The sequence below is a fragment of the Mytilus edulis genome, chromosome 1 (genome assembly GCF_963676685.1).
Source record: "Mytilus edulis chromosome 1, xbMytEdul2.2, whole genome shotgun sequence".
NCBI classification, from domain to species: Eukaryota; Metazoa; Mollusca; class Bivalvia; order Mytilida; family Mytilidae; genus Mytilus; species Mytilus edulis.
In genome coordinates, this window is record NC_092344.1 from 45,826,851 (window position 1) to 45,851,548 (window position 24,698).

General features: G+C 32.8%; 1 protein-coding gene and 1 long non-coding RNA gene across 2 annotated transcripts; both read left to right on the forward strand.

Moving 5' to 3' along the window:
- Positions 1-10,069: 10,069 nt before the first annotated feature.
- Positions 10,070-13,796, forward strand: LOC139483361 (uncharacterized protein DDB_G0283697-like). The gene has a single exon (XM_071267387.1). It carries the CDS (start codon positions 11,007-11,009, stop codon positions 13,356-13,358), a length of 2,352 nt encoding a protein of 783 aa, XP_071123488.1. The 5' UTR covers positions 10,070-11,006; the 3' UTR covers positions 13,359-13,796.
- A 3,929-nt stretch (positions 13,797-17,725) lies between these two features.
- LOC139512944 (uncharacterized) lies at positions 17,726-22,424 on the forward strand. Its single transcript, XR_011662364.1, has 3 exons — positions 17,726-18,061; positions 20,321-20,471; positions 21,856-22,424. It is a non-coding gene; the product is annotated as an uncharacterized lncRNA (long non-coding RNA).
- Positions 22,425-24,698: the final 2,274 nt, after the last annotated feature.

The following is a 24,698-nucleotide window of genomic DNA, read 5'->3' on the forward strand; positions in this document are numbered from 1 at the left end:
ATACCAATTGTTACTTAATTATTTAATTTTTGAATAAAATTATTAAAATTAATGTATTCTTATTTTGCCAAGATTTAAGTTGAATTCTTATGTGAAAAGGCCTATTAGGAATGTTATATATAAAAGCGTGGAAGCGAGTGGCATCTTACTTAACAATCCTAGGTGGCTTCAAAGATTTGTTAAAATTTGATAATGTCAGAACCACTTATGATAAGGTTAATGTTATTCGTAATGCAGTTTTTTTAATATCGGCACATCCTATTCTGATGGAGAGAATTCGGCCCAGCACCTTAATTATGATTCCTCGACTTTGAATGTTTTACATAGTTTACATGTTAAAGAATTGCCATTTTAATTTCAACAGTTATCAAAATTAAGTACAGACGACTTAAATCATGTGTCAACAGTTTAGAATTTTTTTAAGGTGTATTTACGGATATGCTGACATTTGCTATTTATTGAGAGCTATATGTTCTTTAAGAATGAATCAAGTTTAGTTTGATACAGCACCAGAACACATATAAAAGATGAACCAATAATAGCTCCCATCAGATGCTGATTAAAACATACAGGGCATGTTTAGGTTAGATGACATTTCATTCAAAGATGGTTAGTTTTTGCAAAATCATTGCATTGAGCAAACAACACTTGTTAAATGTGTAGTAAAGCTGGGTTTATAATTACGTACCTATTTCTGCATAAATGCATTTTTGCTCGCCTAAGATGATAGTTGTAGTATGCGAGGTATTACCCAGTACTATCTGGTGTCAATGTAAACTATCTGTATAAAGCTTTATATTTCAGATGGTAGAAGACCTTGATGCATGATATCTCGTAATACCTAAGAAGTAACATTCTGTCATATTTTCATTGTCCTTTACTCTTTTCATGGTTAAGCAACTGCTAGAAAAGCTTATTATACCCCACGCAACGAAGTTGCGAAGGGTATAATGTTTTTGACCCGTCCGTCAGTCCGTCCGTCAGTCCGTCAGTCCTGTTTCTTGTCATCGCAACTCCTCTCAAACCACACAACAGAATTTCACAAAACCTTTTTATATGAAAAGGACATATTATGTAGTTGTGCATATCGACAGGAAATTACGATTCAAAATTTTTTCTAGGAGTTACGCCCCTTTGAACTTATTTGCTTCAATGTACTACTGCAACAGTTTGTCATTGCAACTCCTCTCAAACCACACAACAGAATTTCATGAAACCTTTTCAGATAATAAGGACATACTATGTAGATGTGCATATCGACAGGAAATTACGATTCAATTTTTTTTCTAGGAGTTACTCCCCTTTGAACTTATTTACTTTAATGTACTACTGCAACAGTTTGTCATCTCAACTCCTTTCAAACCACACAACAGAATTTCACGAAATCTTTTTATATGAAAAGGACATATTATGTAGTTGTGCATATCGACAGGAAATTACGATTCCATTTTATTTCTAGGAGTTACGCCCCTTTGAACTTATTTGCTTCAATGTACTACTGCAACAGTTTGTCATCGCAAATCCTCTGAAACTACATAACAGAATTTCATGAAACCTTTTCAGATAATAAGGACATACTATGTAGATGTGCATATCGACAGGAAATCACGATTCAATTTTTTTTCTAGGAGTTACACCTCTTTGAACTTATTTGCTTTAATGTACTACTTCAACAGTTTGTCATCTCAACTCCTCTCAAACCACACAACAGAATTTCATGAAACTTTGTAGATAATAAGGACATACTATGTAGATGTGCATATCAACAGGAAATTACGATTCAATTTTTTTCTAGGAGTTATGCCCCTTTGAACTTATTTGCTTCAATGTACTTCTGCAACAGTTTGTCATCTCAACTCCTCTGAAAACACACAACAGAATTTCATGAAACTCTGTAGATAATAAGGACATACTATGTAGATGTGTATATTGACAGGAAATTATTATTCAGTATTTTTTCTTATACATTTTTTTTTCCTTATACTTACTTATTTAATTTCTCCAATGACAATGTGGGGACGTGGGGTATGTGAGCGTGCTCACTAAGGTTCTTTAATTATTTCTTTGTTTGGTATATTGGTTCCTTGCAATGTCAGCATATCATCAGACAGAGTTCATGCGTAAATTGTAAGTTGTACATGTCTGTTTGACAAAATTTATTTAATCTTGGACTCATTGTTGAGGATCTGAAAATTTGGCTTAATACCAACACTGCATGTATGTAATTTAAAATGTATTTTTTATTCAGGGTCAATTCAGTCTATACTCTTTTTATACAACCGCAAAAAATTTTGTGATTGATATAGGTATCACTTCGACGTTGTCATTGTCGTCGGAAGACGGATGGTTTCCGGATAATAACTTTAGTATAAGTAAATAGAAATCAATAAAATTTTAACACAATGTTTATAACCATAAAAGGAAGCTTGGGATTGATTTTTGGGGTTTATGGTCCCTAAGGTTTAAGAATGCAGGGGCCCAAAACAAGCATTTATCTAGTGTCGGGACAATAAGTTGTGTACAAGTATTTCAATTGTTCTGAAATTGTACCACAATGTTTAACACATAAGTAGAAGGTTAAGATATATTTTAAGGGTTATGGGACAAACAGTCTAGGAATAAGGGGCCAAAAACAAACCTTTTTATACGACCGCAAAAAAAAATTTGCGGTCGTATATTGGTATTACGCCGTTGGCTTTGTCGGCGTCGTCCGAAGACGTATGGTTTCTGGATAATAACTTAAGTATATTTTAATACAATGTTTATTACCTAAAAAGGAAGGGTTGGAATTTATTTTGGGGGTGTCCCATTGGTTTAGGAATTAGGGGCCCAAAACATACTTTTATCTAGTTTCAGCACAATAAGTTGTGTTACTGTATAAGTATTTCAATTACTCTGAAATTTTACCACAATGTTCATACCATCAAGTAGAAGGTAGGGATTTATGTGTTATTTTTTATTGGTTATTGGGCAAACAGTCTAGGAATTAAGGGCCAAAACCAAGAATTTTTGAAGTTTCAGGACAATAACTTATGTTCAACTGTATGGATCTCTCTGACATTGTACCACAAGGTTCCATATAATGAAGGGAAGGCTTGGTGTCAGTTTGGGGTTAATATCCCTAAACATTTAGAGGCAAAAAAAGGGCCAAAAAGAAGCATTTTTATAGTTTACAGACAATAACTTGTGTTTAAGTGTATGGATCTCTCTGAAATAATACTACAAGGTTTCAAAGGAAAGGCTGGAATTGAGTTTTTGGGATTCTTGCTTCAAGGGGGTTTCAATAAGTGAGGAGCCCAAATAAGCATTTTTGTAGTTTTCAGTCAATAACTTGTGTTTAAGTGTATAAATCTCTCTGAAATTATGCCACAAGTTTCCATACTACAAAGGGATGGTTTGGGGAAAATGGATCAAATCATTAAGCAATTAGGGGCAAAAAAGGGGGGGGGGATAAGGGTTTTTATGGTTAAAGGACAATTTAGACAATTTAAAAGCAGTGTAAGGGAGGTAATCCAATTACAATTAAAATTTTAAGAATGCTGTTAATTATGTTTGATTACTTGATTACCTCCCTTACATTGCTTGAAAATTATGTATTAAGAAATGATGATTGTCTTAAGATGATAAGCTTTAAAAAAAATAGAAGTTATTATTTTAATTAATATCAATTTTAGCCATGACTATGTCATTTAAAATTTTAATATTTTATGATGTATTTAAGGGACGACATCAAAAGTTCAATGAAGGATAAAAAACTTAATTCACATAGTTTTTTCACTGACCCCCCCCCCCCCCCCCCTTCTTAACTTAATTTGGAAAAAATTGATTGACCAATAGGGATATATGTAAAATCGATTTTAGATTAACAAAACTTGCAGCAATGTTGACCCCCACCCCAATCTGTCGTCCCTAAATGAGTAGTTATTGTTGCTAACTCCATCAGAAATTTGAATTGAGATTATTTTTGGAACAAGGGAAAGAGTGATTTTTATGCCCCACCTACGATAGTAGAGGGGCATTATGTTTTCTGGTCTGTGCGTCCGTTCGTTCGTCCGTCTGTCCCGCTTCAGGTTAAAGTTTTTGGTCAAGGTAGTTTTTGATGAAGCTGAAGTCCAATCAACTTGAAACTTAGTACATATGTTCCTTATGATATCATCTTTCTAATTTTAAAGACAAATTAAAATTCTGATCCCAATTTCACGGTCCACTGAACATAGAAAATGAAAGTGCGAGTTTCATGTTAAAGTTTTTGGTCAAGGTAGTTTTTGATGAAGTTGATATGATCTTTCTAATTTTAATGCCTAATTATATTTTTTACCCATTTTCACGGTCCATTGAACATGGAAAATGATAGTGCGAGTGGGGCATCCGTGTACTTTGGACACATTCTTGTTTTAGGGGGATTAATATTCAACAGCATAGTGAATTGCCCAAAAGAAAAAAGAAAATGAATTAGACCACATTCATTCTGTGTCAGAAATTTATGCTGTGTCAACTATTTAATCACAATCCAAATTCAGAGCTGTATCAAGCTTGAATGTTGTGTCCATACTTGCCCCAAGTGGAATCAGTAATAATAATCATGAAAAAAGCAGATACATTCCCCTTTCCAGTAGCCTCTCTTATGTTTTAAATGCATAATTACTCCATTATATACAATTTCCTTGTCAGGAAGTTTCAGATATTGATTTCAATTTAAAGGGAAGGTGTTAATTGAAATTTTCTTTGTCAAGTTCAGTAAGTAATATATAGACACGTGATTAATATATAGACACGTGATGGTTTCCATTAGTGTAAGGTATCAATTATAGATGATGTAAATTTTCATGATGCATTGTGACTACGTGTATTTTATTGTATCTACTTGAGCATTGTATAACTCTTTAGTTCAAAAGCACACATGGGGTAAACATTGAAGAGACGACAACCCAACACTAAAAGATATAAAGGGCATAAAACATCTAAATGTCAACTTCTGTTATTCAATGTCTATTTGGTTATGAATTTCCAAATAGTTTTATCGTCTTGAACATGCGTGAAATATTTGCCACGGGAAAATAAGGAACCAGCAATCAATAACGTAGTTTGGCCTCGATGTCGAGCATCATGCACTGAAGAGACATTCATTGCAGAATGCAAATCTGTTGCAATACAACTGGTATAGTTTAATGCTATTTGCACTAAATTTCGATTTGATCAGACTAAGTGTCTATGATTTAATTCTTTCATGGTATTTTTAATAAAAAACCATTATCATAGTTTTTGGGGAATTTGAATACATGGCATGTGAGTGTTTCTGGTCCATATAAAAGCCGTATAAAACGTATCGCAATGCAACTGAAAAGTGTTTTTGGAATAACCATCAAGTACGCTTCAAATCAACTTCTAAACACCAGTAGTACATTTCGAAATCCAAAATTAAAATATTGATATACTAGTAGTGTAAAATGAGAAAAGTTATACTTTAAGGCGTTTTTTTCCAGGTCTATGGTATGTTTTGAAGGACTGGATCAATCTTAAATCTGAAATCCTGATCTAAGGAGTTTTGGACATAGACTCCCACAATGGCTGATAGCATAACATCACATGACATTATGCGTGTTCACAGAGAGAAAAGCTGACACGTGTTTACTTTCAATAGGTTCCATCATGTATCATCTCTGAACTACTTCCTTTCATTGCAAAGAATGTACATAAATTCTAAACACATCAATATACAATCGAATTTAAATTTCATGTTTACATGAATTTTATATTAAGTATTTTTGAATGAATACTGAAAGATATCTGTTTATCAAAACACTTTAAATTTAGATGGTTAAATGAATAATTTATCAATACTTTTGGCGTTTTCAAAACTTTTAATATATACATTTATACAAGAATTGTCTCATTGGCAATCATTTCACATCTTCATTTTTATATTTGATTATTTTGACGGTCAACAAATATATGCATTAGCATGCTTATAATATACTATTTGCAGTGAAGTATTAAATTTTCTATCGCTTATATACTCCTTGCAGTGAAGTATTAAATTTTCTATCGCTTATATACTCCTTGCAGTGAAGTATTAAATTTTCTATCTTATGCATACATGTTTGATCTTTAGTACTTTCCATGTAGATTTTAAAGACTGTAAAACATTTAAATATTACATAATAAATAAGTAAACAGTCACTGGGTTGAATGACAGACATATAACAAAGTAGAATTTTATTAGTATACACACACCAAAGTGTATTGATATAAGACAGAGACATACGGATACGTGTCTCTGTACAGAAAATACATTGAATTTTATCTATAGAAATTCACTAAAATTAATTGATATTGGCAAAAACCTTATTTGCACATCAACTTGTTATTTGAAAAATATAAATATAAGTACTAGATAAAATTCATTACGGAGGGGGGGCAAGGGGGGTCCCAATAACAGCAAAACAGCAAATTGATTTGGCTCATAACAGATAACAAGGAATTAAAATGGACAAAAACAGATAACAGTAAATGAAATATTAAAATAATTCGGTTTTTGACAAATCAGTATTTCTTATTACGGATATAATCCTTTGTAATGCATTCCATTTTTTATGACTATGTTTTTAGTATTAATTTATGTGTCTAGAATGTGTTTAAACTACTACTCAATATATTATAATATTTTTTATACGCTCGTTCACGGAACGTATTATGGTATACTGTTGTCCGTCTGTTGTCAACATGTCGGACATTAACTCAAAAACACTTTAACCATTTGAATTAAACTTTGGGAAATTGTTTATATCTATTGACGTGAGCTCCCTTTTTGGTTTTTTTTTTTTTTATATAAATTTTAGATTTTAAGTTTCTGGGTAGGTAATGGGTTTTTATTCAATAAAATTGGTGTTTTTTTTTCAGTTTTCTGATAATATCTCAAAAATGCTTCCAAAAAGCAAGGAATTTTGGTGAATTGTTTATATCTATTAACATGAGGTAACTTTCAATTTTTATAAATTTTAGATTTTACGTTTCCGAGTTAACGGGTTTTATTAATTAAAAAGGGGTGATTTTCCAGTTTTCAGACATTTGGTGTATTGTTTATATATATTGACTGAAGCTCCCTTTGTTGCTAATAAAAAAAGAGTTTGAATATTCTGACTTTTTTTTCTTGACCATTTAATGAGGTGTGTGAATTTTTATTAATAAAACTATGAGGCAAAGTGGTATATAGGGTAGAAAAATCAAAAGCACCAATTATAAGAATGCAATTTATCAAGTACTTCGAACGAATTTTGACACTCTAAAAGCAATTTATTCCACTATTTTCAAAGGCCTTATTTGAACAATTTTTTATCAGCTGAGGTTTTTGATTGTACCAAGTGTACTAGTAAGTAGAATACATAGTTTAGTAGGGAAACAATGGCTTGAAACGAAATAAATCTTTGTTTGTAATGAGTTATGTGCAGCTTCGGACCCAAGTACATGGTTGGAACTTTCATTGTACAATGCATTTGGTTCTGCTTTGAAAAGAATTACAGAGCTGAGTCTATGTACCATATAATATAAAAGGTTAAGTGGTTGTTAGGACCTTGTCCTTAACTGAGATCCTTGTAAGATACTCCTGGCCATATGTTTTCCTTTTTGTCATATTAAGAATTGTTTTAATTTAATATGTTCGTACGGAAAACAAGGAACATTATTCTCATACAAAAAATTAAGATTATTCTAAATACACATTCATAAAAAAAAATGGAATTTATTACAAAGGATAATCATAAGATATACTTGAATTGTCCTGGACCTCACTTCTGTGATGTGTATATGTTAATGGAATCCTTCTCTGAATACGGGACAAACATATTAGTAGTGGTAGACCCCAATGGCCAATGATCTTCAATTTATACCGAATATTGACTGTCAAAAAAAATGCTAACATTCCAATTTTCAATAACAGTTAACAGCAAATACATTATCACAATAACAGATAACAAAAAAACTAAAAGCCCAATAACAGCTAACAAAGAATAAGACAATAACAGCTAACAGCAAATATATTTTCAAAATAACAGATAACAAAGAATTAAATTGCCCCATAACAGCATAACAGTTAAACCCCTTGCCCCCCCTCATTACGAATGCTGCACTTGGATGTTATTCAAAATGATTCATTAAATTGTTTAATAAGAGTCTCTACATTGATTTAAAAATACGGGGAAAATAAGCCCACAGTCCAGATTCTTGTCTGAATATATATAGGATCAAACTTATAGTTAAACTAATACATTCCTTTCATATTTACATTATTTACCTACCAATAGAATAAATAATGGTTTTTAATCATCTTGAAGTCTACTTGCAATATTATTTTATTAATTTAGTTAGCACAAAAGATTGGCCTTGTCAATATTACATTTTGAAATCAAGTATTCAAATATTTTCATTTATGCCTAGACATTAAGGGCTATGCAGTCCCAAGTACAAGCCAAGTTTTCATAAAAACAAGTATTGAATGAAAAAGGTGTTATTAAGATTTCTGCAAAATAATTCCAGAAGCTAATCTTTTTAAATTCTATTAAATTCTTTAAAACCATGGATGATCTCATGTGCTCCGGAAGAGTAAGCAGATTCCGCTCCACCTGTGACCCCCGTCGTGTTATTCCTAAGAAAATGTTGACTGGTTAAATCAAGTGATTAGGTAGCACACAATACAATAGCTTATCGGTAATTGACCTACCGGTAATTGATCTACCGGTAATTGATTCTCGTCAAAGATATCACACATTTTAAGACCACCGGTCATGTGAATTTTTGAATCCTGAAAGATGACCGAAAGGGAAATTTTAATATTGAAAACTGGTTTTTTTATGACAAAAGATAGACAAGACTGTTGCCATTATAAAGAAAACCAGAAATATAGTGTTTACTATACTTTGAATCATCAAGTTAGAACAAGTTCAAAAACTGATTTCCATTACAAAGCGGTCTAGCTGAAATGATCAGTAAGATGAAATGGGACACATTGTAAGATCGTCGGAGGGCCAATTTGTCACGATGTACAAATTACAACATCAAATTGTTGTTAATCCAGCCACATTTTGTCGTGTTCCTTCCACAGATCGACGTGTCGACTCGGGGTTATAACTTACGCTTTCTTCTACATATACCAGAATACTTAAATGTATATAAACACGCATTCTTTCCTCCTACTCAGCGATGGAAGACATTGCCAGGAACAGTTGTAAGACATTGGATATTTACCTAAAAAGGATAGACTTACACCAGTAAACACCTTCTTTAATTAGGAGCGGGGTATCATTTAATTTTAAACAAACCAGACCAACAATATTCCAACTGCACTATTCAGAAGCATACGACATTTCTATTTAAAAGTATGGAAGATATACCAACCTGAAATAAGAGATGATCATACATTGGATAAAATATATTTCGAATACAACTATATATATAAGGCAACATGGATTGATAAAAATAAATAAACTGGCCTCTATCCCCCCCCCCCCCCCCTAAACCGTTTTTTTAAGAAGCAGAAGATAATGGGGATATCTGGACCAGTTTTAACCATACGTATTTTGCCACAAATTTTATGTATTTGGTATAATGAATCCAAAAATCGTAGGTAAAAAGGGTAAGAAATTTGATAACGTGAACTGGATTAAAGGTCCATTTGGAAAAATAATGTCCCTTAGAAGTTTAATCCTCCTGTTTGTTCTCTTCCTTCCTTCATAAAAATATTTAATCGTTGAAAGATTTGAGGTGTCATATCAAACGTTGCTGATTAAACATCTTTTAATAATCAAATCAATTGACAAGAACAGGTAGGCCATATAGGTAGGGTTACACAGAAACACGCAATGCCAATCAAAAATGTATTTAAACTCAAATGACCCGGACATTTCATGAACTAATATGTTATTCTTTACTGTATATATAAAATATATCCCTTATATAATAACTAAATCTGACCTTTTAATGTTTAATCTGTCTTTTAATCGAACTTTAAGTCACAACTGATCTGAACTGCTTTATTGATAGTTATCGAAAATATTGGGCGAGAACAATGTGATTTATGTCATAACTTAACCCGCTCTGGTATGAGGAATTTCCCGCAATAATCCAGCATTTTATGCCAAGAGTTCTGAGCCCACGCGCTGTTATAAATCTCCGTTTTTGGCACGTTCAAAAAATTACGTAAGGATTTGAGTGTTTGACTTCAATTTTCGGGGATCACGACTTGGATCTATGTCATTACTTATAAGAAAGTTCTTTAGATGTTTAAGGAGATACAACTTATACGAACAACATTATTATAGCAGCTTATTCTCTTTATCTGTTACGGATATTTTAAAATCTACAGACACCGCCTATAAACGTCATTTGAACTTTTAACAACGTGCAAATATATAACATGAAGATGGAATTTCACTTAATATGTCGCTCTACATGGATACACAATTATTTCAGTATCTTAAGAATTAAATGACAAAGAAGAATCAATCATTCAACTTTACTTTATATATATGACAGAGAAACTATTCATCTCACCTGAACAACTACTATTTGGATCTTTAAAACGGAAAATATTTAAGGCTTACGCATATACAAAAATTAAATGGCAAGCGATATTATAATTATACATAACCACGATTTGCAGCTTTTAATATTAAATGTATAACTTGTTCATACAGGTTTGAAATATTATTTATTTATTTTAAACCAAATCAAATTAAAAAGTAAATGGACTGGACTTGTATTTGAATTGATAGTGTGCTTTGTGTATGTTCAAATATCAAGCAGGATATGGAATAAGGAATTTTATTTATGGGATCTATAAATTTTAAGTGAAAAATCACCTGTTATCTGCAGTTTATTATGCAACCGTTATAAAAGTGTATTGCCTACTTATATACCCGAGAAATACACAATTGTCAACAAATCGATCTTTAATATGTACCTGAAAATAACAGGTATACAGATCGATATTGGATCTACTCAGTGTTAATTTAATGGCGAGGGATGAACTTTATGTAATGGCTGTAAGTGGAATTTATGGATATCATGCAACTAAAACTGGTTCGAAATGTTCCTTGGTGTGGATGGCCAGCTGTTTTGTCATCCCACCGTCTGTACAATGTCGGAATATAGGAACTTGGGATGACATCTCCGATGAGCTTCATCGTCTTGAATATGTTGACAGTGAAAGTGAACATGTTATGCCGAGGATGCTAACGCATGCAGATTTACACAGCGAATCGCAAACCAATGTGAATGAAATCTATCGATTATCCCCTGAACCTTACCGAAATGATGGGGATAGACATTCTCTTCATGAAACAGAACGAAGCTTTGAACAGGACGATCCGATTGATGACTATCTTGCCGAATATGCTCAAATTATTTCATCTAAGGAGGAAGAAGAGGAGGAAAACAATTCAGAGGAATATATTAGACCATCAGAGACAAGTAGTCATACTCATGACGAGAAAAGACAGATATTTGCTCGCCGGAAAAGTTGTTCGGACGTAAGTAAAAAAGCAGGTTTATCATTTGGTTTAAGTATTCCGAAAGACCAAACTGCCGATGATTTTCATGTAAACACGTCCCAATCGTCTGCTGCAAGATCCCCTAATAAGCCAGAAAAGTTCGATTTTAAAAGCATAACCGCAATGGCTCGACGAATGTCTATTCCAATTTTAGACAAATCTGAAGACGTTGACCACGGAACAAAAATTTACGGTGAAAAATTGATCAAGAAAAGTAGAACGACAAAACAATTTCGAGAGGCCTTTTCAGAGGAAACAGATGATTATATTCCTCACAGAGCTCCCAAAACATTATCAAAATCTTTGACCACTAGCGAAATAGAAAATGCGTGTGATGAATTAAAGAATGAAAAGCCAGGAAGTATGAAAAATATTGTGGCCGAGTTAAAACTTAGAGGTCAAAATTACAATGAAAGTAGGCACAGAAATGAAGATAGTAACAATCAAGACACTATTTCAAATCAGAAAATGTCGAAATCTTTAACAATGTCCGAAATAGAAAAAGCAAACGACGATTATAAAATAGAATCCCCGGTTCAATTCAGGAGTGTAGTGAAAGAACTCCAGCAACGCAGCGAGGACGTAACCGAAGATGGCTACCATCATGACGAATCTTTCGGAAGTAACAGCCTTGATCAGTCTTTTACAGGGTCATATACTTCGGATAGCTCTCATACAAATAGTCTACGCAGAAACAGATCTGATGACAGTCGCAGATCGGAAAAAAATAATTACAAGGCAAATAGATCAAGTGATCCAGTCAGAGGATACTCTAATACTTTACAAAGCAATAGGGCGAACAATACTCGTTCTACCGAAATGCGCAATAATCACACACACAGACTTAGCGACTCTTTGCGGGATAGTCAATTTTCCAAGACGCTTCCTGCAAATTTTGACGGAAATATCAGTGGTGCTAGCACTCCAAGGAATTATCGAGATGAACACAATTCTAAAATAAATTCAACAAGGCAAAAAAGTGAAGAGCCTGCGTCAGATCTTATGAAGAAATTAAACAATCTAACGGCGCAAACGAGAATGGCAACGAGACCTAGTCTTGGAAACATAGAAGGGTACGAACCTTCCTCTTCAACAATGATGCGGTCACAGTCTGTGATGAATGTTTCTTCGCCACTATCACCGAGATATGACCGCAACCCATTATCGAGTAGTTTAAGTTCGTCTGCGTCTTCTTCTTCTGACATACCTGCAATATCTTACCACAGTGTTGTCGATCCGTGTCACAGATGCTGGAAGACGGTTTATTCATTGGATAAAGTTGGACCAATCAGAAAAGTGCAGTATCATAAACAGTGCTTTCGATGTGTCACGTGCAATACGATGCTTTCACTGAATACTTACAAACAAAATGTGAATGACAAGTCGGACGTGCAAGTTTACTGCAAGAAACACGTCCCGACCCTAGAATCACCTCACATCGACTTGGAGGCGAAAAATTTAAATGTGATGATGCATCATCCGAAACTGGATAGTGTAAATACAAATATAAGGGGAGGGACATTAGACGATAAACGTAAAAGTCGAAATCTTCACCCATTAAGTATAGGGCGTGCCGTCAGCACTCCTAGGCTAGATTTAATATGTGGACCAAATGATAACTCCGAATCGTATGATGCTCCTAGTATCGACAAAAATGGCAATGTTAGTCTGCGAGAATTGAAAATGGACGATACACCGAGGTCTGTTTGGTCGAGGTCGACTTTCTCGGCTGCTAAATTGGATCTGACGGTACCAGCTTCTGCAAGGACAGGCTCGTCTTTATACCGAACAGTTGACACATGGAATTACCTATGAATATTATGGATATAACGCAATATTAAGAACTTATAGTCAATGTGTTCAAATGAAGTTATAATGGATAATATTTATCTCATTTTAATCTTTAATCAGATTTTATATAGTTAACATTTCATCAGTGGTTGTTTGTATCGTTTGTCAAGACTGCAAAATATTTTCAAAAGTTAGGATCTCCAGTTTTGCTACTTGGATTGACTCACCGAAAAAAGCCTCATAATTTATGAATGTTGGTAAATGCTTCTTCACCTATAGTCGTAAATTATTTCAGATTAATACTAGTAGATATAGGAAGATGTGGTGTGAGTGCCAATGAGACAACTCTCCATACAAATAACAATTTAAAAAGTAAACCATTATAGGTTAAAGTACGGCCTTCAACACGGAGCCTTAGCTCACACCGAACAACAAGCTATAAAGGGCCCCAAAATTACTAGTGTAAAACCATTCAAACGGGAAAACCAACGGTCTAATCTATATTAACAAAACGAGAAACGAGAAACACGTATATATTACATAAACAAACGACAACTACTGTACATCAGATTCCTGACTTAGGACAGGTGCAAACATTTGCAGCGGGATTAAACGTTTTAATGGATCCAAACCTTCTCCCTTTTTCTGAAACAATAGCATAACATCACAACAAAGAAAAACATACGATAAAATATCAATTGGCAGACTTAACTCAGTACATGTATATGTTATTATTCATATAGGCATGATATATCTACATTTTCAGAGAAACAAAACATTTATAAAGTTAAGTTGCCTCGAAATGAGAAACATCATTTGTCAAATATTTGTATGCTAGTGCCTCTAAACTGGTTCCTATTTATGATACTTTGAAATACCATGTAATGTACTTAATGTAACTGTAGATATACACAATACATTTTCTGGATATGATCTATGGCTAGTACACTTTTCCCCATTTATTTTAACGATTTTAAAAGTCTTGCCTATTACTGTGCTAATGTGTTTAATTGATACATATACATATTTTGTGGTTTTACGGCTTAAATTGGCATAACACCAAGCATTTAAATACAAACAAAACAAAAATAACGCCTTAAATGATTCAAGATTCAAAGAATGTTATATTTGTTTAAAATTTTGAATGATCATTACTATATATGTGACTAACACGATTTCGAATACTTATGGACATGGCAAATTTATTTAAAAAAAACTAATTTTTAGTTTTTTTATGATGACTAATTATCAATATCAGAGACATATAATACAATATATTATGTATTATATGTCTCTGTCAATATTTAATTTTGCAGTCAACCCTAAATATTTATTTAACCGATAGCTTTAAGCGTATATAATTTGATCAAATTTATTTTACCTAAGAATGTTATATTGCAATTAAAAGGTACTTATATTTTGTAATAAATATTTATGTAGCTTACCATTTTTTTTCTTATATATTAGCCATCTGTAATGCTAATAACTGGTAAAGGGGGATATGGATGGGAATAGAGAATAATGTGCAAACAATGAAGAATCCAAAAAACTATGATGGTCAAAAGAATGAAGATAGGGAATAACGGGTAAAAAAAAATCAGGAATAGAGTTATCCAGACCTTTCGGTGTTCGGTGTGAGTCTAGGCTCCGTGTTGAAGGACGTACCGTAACCTTTAATGGTTTACTTTTATGAATTGTTACTTGGATAGAGAGATGTCTCATTGGCACTCATACCACATCTTCCTTTATCTACTTTCATATCTGACGACTTCAATCGCTATAAACATAGATTATTGAATTATCTTTTAACCATCCAGAGCACATGAAATCATCCCGATTTTGGTTATGGTTACTTGTTGCTGAGTCATTAGTTTGTTGTATTGTGTGTTGGGGAGAGATCCGTTTGCACCAAAAATGCGTCCTTTTGCGCCACAACTTTTTTTCTCTAATGCTACGCTTGCGCCACATGTTTTTAAATTACATGGTATCATTTGCGCCAAAAGTAAAACCTGTGTTGTAGGCTGTAGATTTTCTTTTCGTCGTTTTTGTTTGGTGTCACATCCGGCAGCTTGTCTTTGACTGATGAGTTGAAGGATTCTTCGGCCCTCCTCAAGATTGGCCATTAAAATCATGAATATCAAGTGTTTCAAACTGAATCGACACAAAACACATAAATAAAGCATAGAGATTAACTTTCAATTTTCACCAATTAAAGAACACTTTTTATGAATTTCATCGTGTTCATGGCAAGAACTGTCAGCGGCGTCGTTGAACTTCTTTGAGATCTGAGGAATTTTTTGTTAGGATTATGTGCTTGCACACATTTACTTTAATGATTACTTAAATTTGATAAAAAAAAAAAAACAATTTATAAGGATTATTTTTGCCGTCCACTCATCTTTCTGTAAATATGTTATCTGAAATCCATTTTTAGCATATTTTTTCAACATAAATATACAGGTGTGGGTTCACCCTTTTCCGCACCTTTCTGGTTAAATGATACAAATACAGATTTTAAAAAGAAAGCATATTGCACAGACAGATTTTAAATAAAATATCACGATTCACGAGTTGATTTTTTTGTTAATCACGATTCATAGAAAATAAATTTCCATGATCACGGATCACGAAAATAAAAATAAAACTCTGTAGAAAAACGGATCACGAAAAATAAAAAAAAATCTGTAGAAAAACGGACCACGAAAATATAAAAAAAAATCTGTAAAAAAACGGACCACGAAAATAAAAAAAAAATCTGTAGAAAAACGGATCACGATATATAGCGAATATGCGCCGATCACGAAGAACGAAAATAACCCATCAGGCCCTCATAAAAAAGAGTGACGTTGACGACTAAAAAGCACAAGTTTGAGAAAAAAGCACAACAAACAATACAATAAGTTCTGGTTCCCATTCTGACATCCGTGGTGCCATAGTTCTTCAGAGTATAACTCTACGAATCATCGTTTCATGGAGATCATGACATTACTCCAAAAATTGATTTAAAAAAGATACTCGTTCCATTTTGATATATGTAACATATCGAACTTATTATATCTTCCCAACGTACCAAATCAGGAGCTGGTCCTCATTTTTTACGGTTTTAACGAAGAACAAAGAACTCTTTATTATAGCAAAGTGTTTGTCCTATATTGAATTTAACATATAAATCTATGTAGTTTAATATTTATTACTCAGACGGATTTTCAAAATATAATTTAGAAAGAAAGAAAAAATGTGAATCAGCGAATGAGACCCCCAGCATCTAGTGTTTTGTAGACTTATTTTTGTCGGTTTAATTATTCGAATTTAGCCATACCGTCATCATTGCGTTTCCTCAGAATGATGAATTTTAAACATCCTTTGGAATCTTCTTCCTGATTTTTATAACATGAAGATAAACGGTATTAATTTAACTGCACAAGCTGCATATTTCGGCAATAAATGCCATCTCAGTGATGCCCAAGGCTTTAAGTTTTTTTGTCAAATCTAAAATGAATGAGTGTAAGTTATAACTCTTCCATCGTCTGATACAGCTATTCAAAACTAAAAGACATCTTGTCTACGTTTGATTTCAAGATAGACCTGCGACATCTAATGGCACGTATCTGAATTCAGGACCGTGAATTGATCTTATAGATATGTTTATGATTTAACATTGTGTGTGGGTTGGGTTTTTTTTGGGGGGGGGGCGTCAAATTCATGTATACCTGACTCCTTTCTCCTTTCTTTCATATTGGGCTGACGAGTTTGTATGCCTTACATAGGACAGCTGAATAGTTTCCAATTGGAGTAGAAGATATCGGACAACCTTACTTTTTATGCTAAAATGTATAGCATTTTATACCTCTAAATCAAAGACCGTGTCTAACCTGTGAAACCATAGAAGATGTAACACACTATCTGCTATACTGTCAAAATAACCAAAATATTCAGTTTTGATAATATAACTTAAGAGAATCCTATATTTTTCAAATCTTACTACTACAATCAATTATGTCTGATTTAAGTGTCACGAGGACACGGGTCTAGTTATCTTTTTATTCATATCTTTTTATTAATTGTCATAAGTATATGTAATTAATGAATATAATTATGACAATACCGATTAAAGAGTAGAGATAAATTGCTTCTATGACCCCTTGAATGATATGCCTAAAAATGAACATATTGCTGTAGGTTCATATGTAGTATCTTAGTGATAATTAATGTAATTAACTATATTTCACTAAGTCTTGTAATCTTATGCCCAGAGAAAAAATGAACAATCGTGTATGTCTTAAAGCGTGCATTAATAGTATTGTTTGGTCTTAATAAGATATAATTCTTGATGTATTTAAGGCTTTACAAAATTCATAAGTATATGTAATTAATGAATATAATTATGACAATACCGATTAAAGAGTAGAGATAAATTGCTTCTATGACCCCTTGAATGATACGTCTAAAAATGAACATATTGCTGTAGGTTCATATGTAGTATCTTAGTGATAATTAATGTACTTAACTATATTTCACTTGTAATCTTATGCCCAGAGAAAAAAAATGAACAATCGTGTATGTCTTGAAGCGTACGTTAATAGTATTGTTTGGTCTTAATAAGATATAATTCTTGATGTATTTAAAGCTTTACAATATTCATAAGTACATGTATGATCAGAGATGTTTGGAGCAGCACCACTATGTGAGTTTATGCATCACCATAAAGCTACATGAATATCAAGTATGTAAGTATTTTTAAAGTACCTTTTAACGATTTTCTTTTTTTCTGTTCGATTCTTCTCTTTTTTATATTCATCAGAAAGCAGGAGTTGGACGAATTGCTATATACCTTATTTGTCAACTGAAATTGGTTTCTAATTCATAAAATGGAGTATTAGATACCATTTTTGCTAGGGTAACGTTTGTTTCTATGACAAAATGGTAAACGATTTCCTTAAAATCAAGGAACGTTTTCATTGTTTAAATGAGTTGGTTTTCTCAATTGAATTATTTCACAATTTTATGTCGAGACCTGTTAATGGTCAACTATACTGTATGGGGGTTTCTCGTGATTGAAAGCTGTAATGTTGCATGCTTACGTCCACTTTATATAAACTTTGGCGGATAGGTCTATCGAAATACCAGTAACTAAAAGATAGTAATACATTTGATTTTTACTAAAGGGAATCATTTTGCTTTAATATAATCAGAGACATGTACGATCGTATATATATGCTATAAGTTCAGTGTCACAATTCAGTTCGAGTATTTTATTAAGTTATAATATTTTTTTTTTTTTTAATTCATATATTTTCATTTATTTGTCCCAAGTTAATAAAAAAATGAGAATGGAAATTGGGAATATGTCAAAGAGACAACAACCCGACCACAGAGCAGACGACAGCCGAATGCCACCATGCAATGTGTCTTAAACGCAGCGAGAAAATCACGCACCCGAAGGTGGTCCTCAGCCGGCCCTAAATAAAATTATGTACTACTTCAGTGAAAATGGACGTCACACTAAACTCCAAATCATATAAATGAACTAAAATTTTTAAAAAAAAGTACATTACTAACAAAGACAAGAGGCTCCGGACTTGAAACAGACACAAATTTGGCGGGGTTAAACATGTATTGTGGGATGATCTCCGTCCCCCGCGGCTGTACCTCTATTATAATATGTATTAAATGCTTATAATAACAACAGCAAATATTACAGAGTAAAGACGGATTGAATACGGATACAGCATTTAAATTTTTATTGATATTAAGTTATAAAATAAAATAACATATTATACCTGTCAGTTTTTTTTAATTAAAGTCATATGAAAACCCAAATTAACAAAAAAGATGAGGCATGTGGTTTGTTTTTTTATAACTAAATGGATAGTTTTCATTTTAAAAATTATGTACTGAAACGTACTATACTTTTGTTTTGTAGAATATTCTTTAATTTGTCCACATTTAGAAAAAGTTTTCCTTTTTTTTAATTGCTGCTTCCAGGAAGCAATTCGCCGAAATATTTTCCGCATGCAAGTGACCTTAGCGTGACCCTTCTCGTAAAAATCCGGTGATCGCAATGCGCATGGATATGTCATTTAAATAACCTATTTTCTGAGTGACCATGTTACACACGTGCTCAATATCCATGCTTCTTTGTTGATTGTTTACTATAAGGTGACAATCGGTAAACTACGGCTTTTAAACACAGCAATTAAGGAGCTGCCATATTTGTTAAATCATAACAGACAGAGATATAAAAACAAATTGACGGTTATACGATATTTTTGAGTACGTAATGAAAAAATCGTGCACAGACTAAGTTTATGATATATACATGCATTGGTTTAAGAATTGGATAAACATTCATTTTCACCAGTCACTCGTTTCATTTGACTTTAAGAGGGACGAAAGATACCAGAGGGACAGACAGACTAATAAATTGAAAATAATCTGACAACACCTGGCTAAAAATGAAAGAAGACAAACAGACAAACAATAGAACACATGACACAACATGTAATAAAATGCACGATTAATAAACATAGTCATGACATAGGCCTCATTTAATGAATGGCTATTTATTTTGAATTTATTGAACCATAAAATTAATTTTTGACTCTTCATTGAATAATCCGCGAAAATGGATTATGTAAAATGTGAAGAGTCAAAAAATAATTTTATGGTTCCAAAAATTCAAAATAAATTATTGCCATTCATTATAAGTAAATTTCATAAGTCTCCATCTGAAGTTGGCCATATTAATAATCTTCAGCCGTCGATAATTAATGGCTGGATGAATACCAGTAAAGTCATAAGTAAAGTTGAAGAACATTCCAATATTACCGCTTTGATAGAATTTGGGACAAGTGTAATCAGTGAATTTGCATACTGTAGGCAACATCCTGAATAAAAGGAACTTGTTAGAAAATTACTATCGTTGAACAGTTTTAACATTAACTAATTATTACATATTTCTATTTTTTCTTTTCTTTTAACTACAGATGGAAGACACAGAAGCTATCCTTGCAGTGCCAATCGAATTTATCGAAGGGATCAACATCTGTTTAAGCTAGTAATTATAGCAAATTCCATCTTGTTATAAGTTCTCTCTTTTTGGTGCCGTGACCAGGATGAATTCTGAAAAATACTAAGGTACGTGTGATATTTTATTTGATAATATTAATTATTATATTCTTAAAAAAATGGCTGAACAAGAATTTAATGTAGGGTTAGTTTTTCAAAATTTAGCAACACAAGTTCAAGGTCTTACTCAAAAATTAACTGCAAACGGTGTCAATTCGATAGTTGAAGGCTTTGGCGGTTCAAATTCAGAAAAATATTCTCAATGGATTAGATCTTTAGAAAAATATGCAATGATAGCAAATTTAGGTCCGAATGATTGTAAAATGATATGTTATCAAACATCTGTAGGGCCAGTAAGCGATTTCATTGCTAGGTGGTTAAGAGAAACTGATCAGGTGAATAATAATTGGGATAATCTAAAAACTCAATTGAATTTTCGTTATGGGCATATTCTTGATGCATCATATGCATTTGAACTTTTGAACAAGGTTAATCAAAAAATTGGCGAAAAAGTTCCCATGTTTGGAGAATTTGTTCTTCCAATTGATAACCTCTTGAAACCTAGAAGGAAATATGTAGGTGAAGATCTGCACAAGATTTTGTTAGAACAACAGCACAAATCGTTCATTTTGGTTCACAGAAATTCGAAAAAGTCTAAAGAAAAACAAAAACAAAACGCAGATAAAAATAGACAAGAAATTAATTTAGAAATTGGGGATCCGGTTTATTCCAAAAATCATTTAAGAAAAAGTAAATTAGACACTAAGTGGAAACCTTATTAGCGAATAATTGAAAAAACTTCTCCGGTAACCTTAATTTGTCCTTAAAAACCAATTAGATGGGTCTGTCGCTAAGAAAGTCCATTTAGAACACCTTAAAAAAGCTAAGATTGATGAATGGGTTATTCCAACCAATCTAGAAGGTAGGCAATTAAGGAAAACAAATTATGTTGTACCTCCCGAAGATAGTGACGAAAGTGATAGTGAACTTCCGGTCGCTAATCCTCGAGAAAGACTCATAAATCGTTACCGACAAGAACGAGAAACAACTTCCGACGAAGATGATATTCCGCTCGCTGAACTTAAACAAAAAATAGCAAATAGAAACCGACGTGAAAACGAAGAAGACAAATCTTCCGTCACTTCCGGTTCAAGCGAAATGTCGGATAATAATAGTTCTGATGGGTATAATTCAGACCGCAGTCAAAAAATGTCTGTTGATGAAGTTATAATGCCAAAAGACAATAAGCAAACTGTTAAAAAGTCTGAAAAGAAAGACGAATTAATTTTAAGTTTTCTCTCAACCGTTTCTTGTTATCTTAATAAAATGCACGACTAACAAACATAGTCACAGGCTTCATAAGAGTAATATTAATTATTATGTATATAAGTATATAGGAAATTAGTGTATAACCTGTAATTATGTAATCAATAATTGTATCATATCACTTCAGATGGATTGCCTAAATGCTGAACTTCGATTAGAATTTGTTGCTTCCTTGCCTTGGGAATTGAGACGTATAGTCACGGCGTAGGAACCATCGAGAACATATGGCATACCTAAAACGACCCATGAATAAGTTCGAACATCTACTTAGTACCATGTTCGAAGAATGCAATAATGATGCATCACAAAAAAATATGACAAGACAACTTTTCAGAATTTAATTTTATTTTTGATTAATCTATTTTTAGATGGTTATACAACTCCTCGACATACTCTCTGTCATGTTTAGGTTCATGTCCATCCATAGAAGATGGGGTCCTGCGGATTTCCGGATGGAAAGAATTGTGGACAAGTTGGCCATGAAGGAGGAGTCGTCCGATATTATTAAATTTTCTATAAACAATGACTGGGATCTTCAAGGACACGATACAAACTTGAAGCCCAGTCGAATAAAAAAAATTGTAAACCATTTAGCAACAGGTTTACCGAATCATCATTACCAATTGTGACATTGACTTTTCATTTTAACTGCTTGTTATAAATCATATCAATATATAAATAATTTAACTAACTGTAGTTTGTGTTTCATTTACTAAAAACAAATAATAACAAAATAAATCAAATTATATGTAACTAACCAATCGAAAAATAATCTAAAAAATTCCCAGTTATTATTTTCTTTCCTTGCAGGCCAAGAATGAAAAGAATGAATATGATTCTCTTTATCTTTTTTGGTTTAAGTGGTTCTACTTTCATTCAAGAAAATGTTGTCTTCCATAAAGTTAATGAAATTACTACTACGAGGTCTAATTGGTTAGTTACTTTTGTCATTGATCTTGCTCCTTTTGAGAATTTTGTTAATCAATTATCGAAAGATATAGCACAATCCTTTATACTGGCTCAGAGGGCAACTTTAATTTATAGCAAACCAGGTTATGAGATGTATTTTAGAACTTTAATTAACACATGACATGTGTAAAATCTCTTTGTTCTTACTGTGCTATAATCTGGATAATGGACAGCAAAGGTGTGCATTAACTACCTCAGATAAACTGCACAGTTCTAATCTATTTTTACCTTTAGGGGCGGTTCCTGGATTTTAAAAGGGGCGTTATTCTATAAAATTAAAAAAAATATTACAGGGTGTTGCGAGACTAAAATCAATATTGACGATTTTATGCTCAAACACGATACTTTGTCCAACGACTTATTCGCCCCACCCCGAATCCGCCATCTGCCTTAAAATTACGACAAAGTTGAACTTTGTATGAACATCGTAGTTTCAAAATAGGAAAACAGACAGGTTTTCTCATTCCTCTAAGCTGGGACATACAATATTTCATCATATTTTGTGTACAATGTAAATCTTAAATTAGTGTTTTAAAGTCAGAAAGACAGTTAAAACAATTTTGGGTAATTTCTGCCAAAAAAGGAATGTATTGAAGAATATCTGAATAACAGAAATTTTTATCTGATTTGGATTAGTTTTAGACTCAATGGAATTTATTACGACTTTTTGAATATCTACTATAAAGTGACTATTTTTTTAGATTGAATTTAATGAGGATCAGTCGGATCATATTTAAGTTTGTTTCAAAACAGGGGGGGGGGGGGGGGGGGGGGTTAGCTGGAGATCAATTAGACTTCATTTAGATGGATAATTAATACATCAGAAGTAGAAATTTGTGGGGTTGGGGAGTAAAAGATTGGAAAGAGAAACGTATTTTCTGTTATCTAACATTTTGAATTTAGTTAATATAACATCTTCCTCGGTTCATCTTTCTGTAAGCATAATTACCATTGAGGAAAGAAATTAAAAGGCAATTAATCCAAACTCAATATAACCCTTTCATTCATGATTTTTTTTCATACACCGATTTTAAAGTACACAATTTTAATAGTCGTAATCGTCAAAAATTAAATAAAAACTGGGAATAAATTTAACAGAAACGATAAAAAAAATCTACCATCAAATCGCAATTTTAGCATAAGTCTTAATATAATAAAAAAAGATAATTTAAAACTTACCAAAGTCATATTTCCCCCTATCTTTAACCTACAAGAAATTTTTCTAGGATCCGTGGATTGCGGAAATCGTCCGCATTTGTAAAACGTTCACGTAAATTGATTACGTCATGTGTTAAAACAGTTATTGGCCAATCAAATAGGTATATATGTAATTTAAACTGCACAGCACGAGATGACCCAATAACCAGAACTCCTACGTCGTTCGGGTTATTGGGTCATCTCGTGCTGTGCAGATTAAATAACATATACCGACTTGCTTGGTCAATAACTATAACATAATTTAAAAGGAGAATACCGATGGTTTACTGGAATGTGTGAAACCATTCTAAGTGGCCTTCAAGAATACGATAAATTGCAACACCGAACTAAACGTTCAGTTCTTCCATTCGTAGGTCGTATTATGAGCTTTCTTTTCGGAACAGTTTCGGATGAAGATTTGCGTACTATAAATAGCAATATAAGAGTTTCAGCTAACAACCAAAAACGCATTTCACATGTCTTAAGTGAAAGTCTCACAATAGTAAATGTTACGAGGGCTGAAATTGCACAAAATCGGAAGACCATTAATAGTTTAACAACAGGTTTACATGATGTTGATTAGACTTGCTACATGTCCCTTCCTAATTATTATTATTTTTTCAATTTTGCCCCTTTAATAATTTTACTGCTATAACTAGGAGATTACAATTATATTGACATCTGCAGGAGGAAGTTCTCCAAGGGCAATCAGTAGGCTGGCACTTGTCAGTAAACATATAAATTAGTAAGAGAGAAATATTAGAAAGGGAATTGTAGCAAGTCTAGATGTTGATCTCAAGTTAA

Excerpts from the sequence above, each read along its gene's own strand:
- LOC139483361 (XM_071267387.1), top strand. The coding sequence starts at position 11,007 with ATGGCGAGGGATGAACTTTATGTAATGGCTGTAAGTGGAATTTATGGA.